Here is a 10,527-nt window from a genome sequence, read left to right as displayed (position 1 = left end):
AGGTGGAGGGTTTCAGAGAACTCTGAAAGCACGCTGCAGGAATCTCAAGTGAATGCTGGCCAGCCATATAAATGCAAGGCAGTAAGCTCATTGGCTGCATATGCAGCGTGAACCAATCAGCTTGTGCCAAGTCGTTTAACTCTCTGAATATCATCAGTTACGTTAACACCCCGTCAGAATGCGTCATCTAGAGTTTCAGAACTATATATATAATATCAATTTGTTAATGGGTCTTTATACTTTTGTGTGTGTGTGTGTGTGTGTGTGTGTTTTAGAGGAAAAGCAAGTCAACATCCTGATCAACAATGCTGGAATCATGATGTGTCCATATTCAAAAACTGCAGATGGCTTTGAGATGCAGTTTGGTGTAAACCATTTAGGTAATGTCACTTTATGTTTTACTATATGAAAGAGTGTATTTACATGCATACACTATTTACATTATGATGATGAATATTGTTTCATGTATTTCAGGGAGTTTGACCATGGCCATGAACCATAACTACATCTGAAATAGTTTACATTTAATGAAAAAACTTACTTCGCTACCGTTAATAAAGTACATTCTATACCCTATTGTTCAAAAGTTTGGGGTCAGTAAGATTTTGTATTGGTTTTGAAAGAAGTCTTGCCAATACTGCATTTATTTGATCAAAAATACAGTGAAAACAGCAATATTGTAAAATATTATTACAATCTAAAGTAAATGTTTATTAATCTAATATATTTTAAAATGTAATTTATTCCTGCGATGACAAAGCTGAATTTTGAAGAGGCATTACTCCAGTCTTCAGTGTCAAGAAACATTTCTTATTATAATCCATGTTGAATTAATATAGTTTATAGTTATAATATAGCATAACTGCTGTTTAATATTTTTCTGTGGAAACCATGATACATTTTTTCAGGATGACTTTCCTGTCACTTTTGATCAATTTAATGAATCCATTCTGAATAAAAGTATTAATTACTTTAATAAAAAAAATGACTGACTCTAAAATTTTGAAAGGTAGTGTGAGTGTGCATATCTGTGCATACTACATCCAAATGTCTATTTCTATTTCAACATCAAAAATCGATGCAATTTTATAAATATCTGAGGCAATTTAAAGTTATTATTAACTAGTTTATCATCATTTTGTTGTAAACACTTATTATGACCCAGGAAGAATTAATACTCTCTGTAAATTTAGATTTCCTGTATCTAATCAATACTTGAACTGAGCAGTAAACCAAGTAATTTGCTCCAAAAAAGTGACCTCCATCAAATTAAGCACAAATTGTATTTGATAATAGACTAATCCTATATATAAGGCAACCTTGTTTCACACAGGAAGTCTCAGAATTCCTACAAGTGTAGAGTAGTGAGCCTCTAAATTGACAGCACATGCTGTTTAATCATTTATCAGCCAAAGTTGGCTTCCTGTTGGAACCTAAGCACTCACGTATAGTATACATCCTTTCCATATACATCCACTTCCATGCATTTATTGAGTAATAGACAAATAAGGCACAGGGGGATCAACAGGACATGAGAGACAATGAAAGGGCAAACAACCCCTGACTATTTTTATCTTTTCCAATCCACCAACAGGTCATTTTCTGCTCACCTACCTTCTGCTTGACCTCCTAAAGAAATCAGCCCCCTCCAGGATCATCAACGTGGCTTCTGTGGCCCATACATGGGGCAGCATCCATCTGGATGACATAAACAGCGAGAAGAGTTACTCTCCACGGAGGGCTTACGGCCAGAGCAAACTAGCTAACATCCTCTGCACACGCTCCTTGGCTAAAAAACTGCAGGGTATGTGACCTTCAGAGCAAGGCTATCCATGTCAGATCCTTAAGAACTCAAACTGTAATATCTTGTTTGTCTTCTCTCTCCTGAACTCTGCTTGATTTGGTATTCATGAGAGTACAACGTGACATTAAATGCAATCTTTTTCCCTGTCAGACTACATTAACACAACCAAATCCAGGACACACAGTGGCAGAGGTGGTCACAACTGATCTTTGTGTTTTTCTCCGAGTATTTCATTTAGGATCCAGAACTGTCCTAAGCATGTGTAGAATGTCCTTTTTTCCGTGCTTGTCACTCGACACTGTGATCTGTTCAGAAGGGCCACAGAGGGATCACATTCATGCATGAAGTTCGCATTCATACCAATTCTAGTTTAAGAATAAAAAGGAATTATCTACTTGGCATTGTTGCAGATTTATATAGATTTTTGTTATGCCAACAGTTTAACTATGACAGAGATGGAAGGAGGAGTAAAATAATTTATCTAATATAATACTATTTAAATTTTTTTATTTGAATAAAAAACTGATTCTATAACCCTATAAGCCTACTGTATCATATTTAATACACAAATTTCTAAATCCTCCAAATTATCAACTATAATATCTATATACCTTCTGTCATCTGATTGATTGTTTATACCTTTTCTTCTCAGAGTATGAGCTCCATATTCTCCTATATCATACAATAAGAGTCATAAAAGCCTGATACATCAAATATGATACTAAAAAAAAACACATGCACACTGTAGTTTTATATGAATAAGTGAATCTCTTGTTTCTATTTAGTGAAACAAAAACAGCTTGTGATAAAAAAAAAAAATACCATGGGATGCCTATGCATGATTTTTTTTATTTTTATTTTTTAAAGGTACCACGTCTTTCTAGATTATATGCTGTGGCAATATCTTATTTTTGAACATGTATTATTTGATGTACATTAGCATGTAAAAACCATGGTGAATGAAGTATTGTAATATTTGTCACCATCACTTACCATTGTACCACTACAACACTTTCTATAAAGAAAAATCCAATGTAAATTAATGAAGGATTGAATCCAAAATAACGGACTTATTTCTATTAAAACATTTCTGTTCCTAATCATGGCAGTACAAAAGAAGAAAATACTTATTACAACTGTTTTAATCATGTGTTCACTTGTGTGTCATCTGCTAACTTTGATATATGATGAAATATGGCCATGGTTGTGTTTGTAGGCAGTGGTGTGACTGTGTACTCCCTCCATCCCGGTGTGGTGCAGTCAGAGCTGTTTAGGAACCTCAGCAAGCCTGTGCAGATAGCAGTCAAGGTCTTTAGCCCCTTCACCAAGACCACCATTCAGGGGGCCCAGACCACCATCTACTGTGCTGTGGAGCCCAAGCTGGACAACGAGAGTGGAGGATATTACAGGTACAGAAGAAAAATTTCAATAGAATTCTTAGTCCAGTTTACTCTCACGTGAGTCATGTACCGATATGCGCACAAGACATCCACCATTTTAATTTGCATTAGGTTTTCACGATAATAAAACGTGTTAAACATGCAATATGGAAATTATTCTAGTCATATTAATGCTCATTAAGACAGTGTCATTCATAAGCCTGAGATTCTGCTTTGTTTCTAGCGACTGTGCTCCAGCACTGTGTTCAAGTGAAGCTTTAGATGATGAAATGGCTCAGAAACTCTGGGAACTGAGCTGTCAGATGCTTGGCATTACATGGGACCAGCGCTTCTCTCAGTGACACTGTTATAAAAACGGAATGAAAGCTTTTGGACTAATGCCATAGATAATGGAAACTGTAGTATTCATACAATGCATGGCTGAATTAGCACTATATGTTTTATATTGTACATTGAATACTCTTTTTTTTAATACCCTTGGCTATGCTGTTATTATTTCAATAGACATAATGAACTGTTATGAATTCAAATGTATTTTGGTCTATTAAATGCTTTTATCTTATAAATTTGCCTTTGTTTCCTTTTGCAGATGAGCTGCTTAAATAACTACAGTTAATGAACTAAGCAGAACTGCTTATCTGAAGCATGATTTCTCAGGATGTTTGCCTTCCTGCTATCATATAAAGTACGGAGCCCCCAAGGAGACATGGTGATGGAAAAAACAAATATGAAATGGAAGGAAAATTATATTTCAATATAAAGTGTAATGGTAAATAAAATGGTGATGGAAAATAAAATGAGATCAGATGAAAATAGGGGTCGACCGATATGTGTTTTTCAGGGCCGATGCTGATACCGATTATTACAGATCAAGTACCGACTGATAACCAATATTTTGAACCGATATATATGTCTGGTGTAAAAATGAAAATTAATGTCAAAATTAAGAACAACAAGGGCTCTGACAAAAACTTTCTTTAAATGCTTTTAAATTATTTTATCGGCAAATAGTTTTTTTTTTAAAATTATCGATATCGATACCGATAACCATAAAAAAGCTTAATTTTGGCGCCGATAATCGGCCAGGACGATAATCGGTCGACACCCAGACGAAAACTCATATTTCAATGTTTTTGCGTTCTCTTGCAAAAATGTTGTCTCCCTGAGAAAATTAGCATTCTCTAGCACGACTTTAGCGTCAAAACTTTAGCATTTTATCATATATTTCAGTGGTTTTGCTAGCGAATACAAAGTTTCTCGAGGGAATGCCAAAGCATTTTTCTTTCCATCTATTTTTTTTTCTATCACCATGTTACCTAAGGGGCTCTGCGCACCTCATATTATTTCCATCACAAAAGTTTTGCGAGTGAACGCGAATTTCTCAGGAGAACACAAAAGTTTTGAGGGCTCAGTACTAAATGGACGACAGATAAAATATAAGGGGAAAAATATTTGAATGGTTTTGCATTGGCTCACAAAACGTTTACGTTCACCCGAAAAAACTGTGTTTACTCGTAAAAACTTTGCGTTCAAAACTTCCGAGTTCACCTAGAAACTTTGCGTTCACTCGCAAAACTTTTGTGTTCACCGAGAAACTTTGTATGTTGTGAGCGAAGTGCGAATGCAAAAGCTATGAAATATATTTCCCATCTCATATTTTCTCCATCACCACGTCCCCATAGGAGCTTTGTAAAATTAAGCCTCGCTTAAGCATAGGATTCTATAATAGAACATGAAATGCCTCGCTGCAATTTTAAGGAAAACTGTGTTTGAGGAAAAAATTGTTTAGATAAACCGTTTGAAAAAAAATGCATATGCCGCTGATAGACAGTAGCCCCTCACTGCAGAACACAAGATCCAGGGGGCGAGGCTGGATCCACATCTAGGGGGTGGAGATTGGTAGGTTTAGGTGTGGAGATGGGTGGGTTTAGGGATCAGGGAGTGGAGACAGGTAGGTTTAGGGATATGTAAGGTGGGAGGAGTTGGATCTGGATCCAACCTCGCCCCCTGGATCATGTGTTCTGCATTGAGGACCATCTCCTGATAGACAGCAATGCTGTTTCTAGCTCTGCAGTAATAGTGATGTGGACAGGTCGTTTTGCGCCGTGAACTCCAGTCGCTAGATGGCAGGGAGCACGTCACTGCGCAGGAGTTGTGAGCGAGCGCGCATGCGTAGATCTGAACGCCGCGTTAGTCTTTCCCTAAATCTACGTGGCTTTACACACAGCGGAGTCAGTTTGTTACTTGCAGCTGAACAACTGCTTCGTCCTTTGATTTGTCAACACAGGTAAGCTTCTTTTCGTCGACTTTGCGTCTTTAGTAGTCTATATTGGTATAAAGTAAAGAATGCAGTTTTAAAATGAGGTTATACGGTTGTGTGTCTTACTGAGGACGTGTCTGCTGTGATTGGCGAGTTTCAGCGTAAACACCGTTTCTGATTGATCAGATATTATCACTTTCTTAAACTGAGTTTAGGGTAACTGTTATCTGGGGCTTTAATAAATTCATACGTAGTGAAACCTGTATAAAGCATCTGACTTGTTTCTGTGAAATGTCCTCTTTCCTGTCAGGTGTTGGTGTAGTAATGCAGAGGTCTGGATGTGGTTCGCGTTCTGTTCTCTGATGTGGGTGTTTAGTGTTTGTAGTTCACATTTGTGTGAGCTGAAATGTTCTGTTCTCTCTCCAGCCTCACACCAGGATGGATCAGGTCATGCAGTTCGTGGAGCCCAGCAGGCAGTTCGTCAAGGACTCCATCAGACTAGTGAAAAGATGCACAAAGCCAGATAGAAAAGGTACGTCCAGTCTTTTATCTTTCTGATTCAAAGATTTGGTAAGCATAAAGAAATTTCAGGAATACAGATGCTATAATTATACATGAAAGTATTCATTTTATTAAGTTTTCTTAAGCCGAATGCAGATTAATTGCTTGTGACAAAGATGGTGGTTATGAAAAAGAGAAAAATCTTACAAATGGACAGCTATTTGGAGGAAAACAGTGTTAAACAAGTAATGTTTATAAAATAAATAGTTTTTCGAACCTATTGCGAACTATTTAGTGTTATATTTGTATTTACTGAGCATATTTAATATTACATGTACTTAAGTCTGTTTCACGATTATGATAAAATAGCTTCTTTTTTATTTCTGGTCTCTAGAATTCCAGAAGATTGCCATGGCAACAGCAATTGGATTTGCCATCATGGGCTTCATTGGATTCTTTGTCAAACTCATCCACATCCCCATCAACAACATCATTGTGTAAGTAATCTGCAAAAAACACAATGTAATTCAGTCTTTTATTGCAAGTACTGTGGAAAGACCATTGATTACTAAAACACGATACACAATCAAATACTACAGTGCATATACAGTGCCTTTTGAACAGACATGGTTTCATTCAGTTTTTGATTTGATTTAGTCTGTGATTTAAAGCAAGATTGTTTGTCTTTTGTTAACAGTGGTGGTTGAATCGGCTGCATTGTGAGGCCAAATGGACCTTCGGCTGCCTGAAAGTGTTGGATGATGGACTGAATGCGAACATTTGTAAAAAAGTTTTTTTTTTTTGTGTGTTAACATTTATATTTGGCTGTGTTAATAAATCAAAGGCTACACTACTCATTTTCTTCATTAATAAAATGCTCTTAGTGCTGAAGAAAAGGCACGTTTTAAAGGCTTGCTGCTCCAGTGCTTTGTTCACTGTGGTTTAATTCCCATGCTCCATAAAAGTGGCTTGTCGGTGGTGACCCTCACAGGTTTTCTGCCTCCTTTGGGGTCGTGGTCCTCATAAGTGTTGGATGTGCTTACAAGCTGTCCAAAAGCTAATACTTGATTGTCTATAAAGAGGGGACAAAAGGAAAGAAGTAGAGTTTTATGTACATTCCAAACTGTTAAAAAGAAATAGTTTAGCATTACATTACTTGCTCCCCAATGGATCCTCTGCAGTGAATGGGTGCCGCCAGAATGAGTGTTCAAACAGCTGATAAAAAAAACATCACAATAATCCACAAATTTACACTACTTCAGTCCATCACAATAATACACAAATAATTTACACTACTTCAGTCCATCAATTAATGCATTGTGAAGTGAAAAGCTGCATATTTGTAAGAAATCCATAATTTTTTTTTTTTTTTTTTACACCGCTTCCTCCAGCAAACGTGTTGTCTGAATCCCGAGAGAAAAACTGTAAAAACTGTCCAAAACCGTTTTAAACAAATGGAAAACAAGAAAAAAAAAAAAAAGTCAAAACAAAATTAGTGGATCTTGATGTGAAAGAACAAGGTTTTTTTTTTTCACTGGAGGAATCATTATGTATTATGGATTGGTATTTTGGCCAGAAGTGACAGTTTAAAGTTAAAACACATTGATGGATTTGTTTCTTATAATTACTTTTCATTTCACAAGACATTAATTGATGGACTGGATGTTGTTGTGATGTTTTTACCAGCTGTTTGGACTCTCATTCTAACGGCACCCATTCACTGCAAACGATCCATTGGTGAGCAACTGATGTAATGCTTAATTTATCCAAATCTGTTTTGATGAAGAAATAAATTCATCTACATCTCGGATGACCTGAGGGTGAATACATTTTCAACAATTTTTCATTTTTGGTTGAACTCTTCCTTTAAGGTACTTGATGATTGAGGATTTTCATGCATTTAAGGTGCAAAGGCTGGGATTGGGAAGTGAAGGGGATAAGTAAAAAAATTCCACAAGTGTCCCAAGTAAACACCAAAAGCTGTGAATACACCAAATCCGCCTGCTGTGGTTTTAATTAAATTGGCCGCCCGAGGCTTCTCACCAAACCCGCCAGGGGTGCATGTGGAAATGTTTTAATGAGTGAAGCGTGACAGAACATGCCCTCCTGGTGGGAACGACACTTTACCAGCTGTTTGGACTCTCATTCTAACGGCACCCATTCACTGCAAACGATCCATTGGTGAGCAACTGATGTAATGCTTAATTTATCCAAATCTGTTTTGATGAAGAAATAAATTCATCTACATCTCGGATGACCTGAGGGTGAATACATTTTCAACAATTTTTCATTTTTGGTTGAACTCTTCCTTTAAGGTACTTGATGATTGAGGATTTTCATGCATTTAAGGTGCAAAGGCTGGGATTGGGAAGTGAAGGGGATAAGTAAAAAAATTCCACAAGTGTCCCAAGTAAACACCAAAAGCTGTGAATACACCAAATCCGCCTGCTGTGGTTTTAATTAAATTGGCCGCCCGAGGCTTCTCACCAAACCCGCCAGGGGTGCATGTGGAAATGTTTTAATGAGTGAAGCGTGACAGAACATGCCCTCGCATAACCTGGTGGGAACGACACTTTTTTTTCTCTGTCTCTGGCTCTCCCATTCAGTTTAACTGCTCACTGGAAAGCGTGAGAAGCAGCGGTGCTGTAATCTGGGTACCAAACAGAGTTCAATGGCTCTCACTTCAATGGTCCCAGCCATCCAGCAACAAAAGCGTACATTACTCAATCAATGAGCATGCTATTCCCTTCAGAGAGACCCAGGTGCCTCTCAGAAAGGAGTTATACCTGTTGGCCAGAATGTGACTGAATTAAGAATTTCGGTGGTCCCTTAAAACATCAGGCACACTTGACAAAAGTCAATTATGTGAGGCCACTGAAGCAGAGAAGAGAGTTTATTATTTGGAGCACCAGACTGGTTAACACTGGTTTTGTACTCTTCAGCAAAAGTTTTCATGAGAAACTATTCAAAGTCAAACTTTAATATTAAAACTATTGTTTTTCATATCTTTAGTAAGATCACTTCAAGTTAGTCTCTGCTGAGCCTATACTGACCCCCAGTGGCAAAACTGCATTGTTTACTACATTTTACATCAATCAGCTGTAGACAGAAATGTAAAAAAGTATTGAAAACTGTTGTCAGACTTTTACTAAGTATGCAATGTAGCCAAAAACATAAGTAAGCAAGTTCAGTTATTTAAAAATAATGTTATATTTTTTGTTTTGACATCAAAGTAATAGATTTACAATACATTTTTACACTAAAGCAATTTTGATACAATGACTGTAAAGCAACCTGCTAATATATATATATATATATATATATATATTTAGGATAGGCCATATGACTCAAATCAAACGTTTTACCTGAAATTAAAATAAACAGTTTCAATATTACTTGAACAAAGTAAATTAAACGTATATATTATTATATACTTATACACACAGACACAAAAACATTTTATTATATTTTATATATATATATATGGAATACTACACTAAGCCAAGACTGACTGAAAAATGACATTTCATAAAGTCTAAGTTGTCATTCACAATGTATCCTAAACACAAATGCATGCAAACAAACTCTCCATATCAAAATTCATACCCAGAATCCTTTAATTGCCTATGCTGAGGAAGACTTAATTTCACTGAACAGTAAATACGCATAAAAATTAAACACATGAAAACTATATTTGCCCTAAAATATCCAGTCGAAGCTAGAGAAAACGAAGTAAACAAGGCAATAGCAGACGCTGGATGAGCTGTTTTACTCTGGGGCTACTGAACAAACTTCAAAGTCTAAAGAAATATCACCGGACTTCAAAGGCAGCACGACAAGAGGAAAAACAAGCGGAGACGACTGACTTTAGCCTGTCACTAGCGATGAACCGCTCACAATGGGCTCCTCCAGTTAATCACGCATGTCACGCTGATAATTAAGTCAATTTCAAGCAAACAATAGCTGCAGAGATCTAAACATTGATGACCTTGACTAAACTTTGCAATTAACTTACTACCCCCCGGTTGCTGCTCTAACAGACACACATTTAGTGAGTAAAGCAGAAATATGTTTTATCAAACAGTAAGACCTAAAGCAGTGTCTGATCAAATCTTGCAGTTCACCATTTGACCAGTGATGGCGACAAAGCACTGTGAGATGTGCGTGTCGCCTCTGAGTTGATCATTTTCATCATCATTTTGGCCTCTTTCAAAACGCTGAAGATAAAGAGGCCTTACATTTAGGTATTATCCACTTTTTCTTATGTTTCATCACACATTTCAGTATTTTCCAACAGCATTATCTAAAAAGGTCTATGAGATACATTATTGCGCAGTTAACCTGTCAAGAACATATTTTTCTTAAAGAACATTAAGCCTATTTTAGGGCCAGTAAGTTTTATTTATTTTGTTTTGTAATTGCTTTACAATTCCCTACCTTTATTAAAATTAAATGAATAGATAAATCAAATAATGTAAAAATAAATGATAAGCTCTAATTAACTAAATTATATATATATATATATATATATATATATATATATACAAATGTATAAAAATAAA

The 10,527-nt window shown here is 36.3% G+C and overlaps 3 protein-coding genes across 3 annotated transcripts in view; 2 read left to right on the top strand and 1 right to left on the bottom strand.

Annotated features, from left to right (window-relative positions):
• LOC107758290 (retinol dehydrogenase 12-like) overlaps window positions 1–3,659 on the top strand; it is a 6,747-nt gene extending 3,088 nt beyond the window's left edge. Inside the window, exons 4-7 of the mRNA XM_016575996.1 lie at window positions 276–380; window positions 1,595–1,804; window positions 3,021–3,213; window positions 3,428–3,659. Of these exons, the coding sequence (XP_016431482.1) occupies window positions 276–380; window positions 1,595–1,804; window positions 3,021–3,213; window positions 3,428–3,545 (626 nt within the window). The 3' untranslated portion in view covers window positions 3,546–3,659. The remainder of the gene's footprint in view (window positions 1–275; window positions 381–1,594; window positions 1,805–3,020; window positions 3,214–3,427) is intronic.
• A 1,698-nt stretch (window positions 3,660–5,357) lies between these two features.
• On the top strand, window positions 5,358–6,816 carry LOC107758289 (protein transport protein Sec61 subunit gamma). The gene is made up of 4 exons (XM_016575995.1): window positions 5,358–5,491; window positions 5,891–5,996; window positions 6,360–6,462; window positions 6,663–6,816. Exons 2-4 carry the CDS (start codon window positions 5,903–5,905, stop codon window positions 6,670–6,672), a joined length of 207 nt encoding a protein of 68 aa, XP_016431481.1. The 5' UTR covers window positions 5,358–5,491; window positions 5,891–5,902; the 3' UTR covers window positions 6,673–6,816.
• The window catches only part of LOC107758288 (thiamin pyrophosphokinase 1-like), a 62,298-nt gene continuing 58,432 nt past the window's right edge, over window positions 6,662–10,527 (bottom strand). The window contains exon 9 of the mRNA XM_016575994.1: window positions 6,662–7,037. Coding sequence (XP_016431480.1) covers window positions 6,898–7,037 — 140 coding nt within the window. The 3' untranslated portion in view covers window positions 6,662–6,897. The remainder of the gene's footprint in view (window positions 7,038–10,527) is intronic.

This window comes from Sinocyclocheilus rhinocerous, unplaced genomic scaffold, assembly GCF_001515625.1.
Source record: "Sinocyclocheilus rhinocerous isolate Xijiao unplaced genomic scaffold, SAMN03320098_v1.1 scaffold142, whole genome shotgun sequence".
Lineage (NCBI taxonomy): Eukaryota > Metazoa > Chordata > Actinopteri > Cypriniformes > Cyprinidae > Sinocyclocheilus > Sinocyclocheilus rhinocerous.
The sequence above is the reverse complement of the archived record's forward strand: the minus strand, read 5'-3'. Positions and strand labels throughout refer to the sequence as shown.

Coding starts and splice junctions, on each gene's coding strand:
- LOC107758289 (XM_016575995.1), top strand. CDS start 5,903: ATGGATCAGGTCATGCAGTTCGTGGAGCCCAGCAGGCAGTTCGTCAAG. Junction 5,997..6,359: donor CACAAAGCCAGATAGAAAAG/GTACGTCCAGTC, acceptor TCTGGTCTCTAG/AATTCCAGAAGATTGCCATG.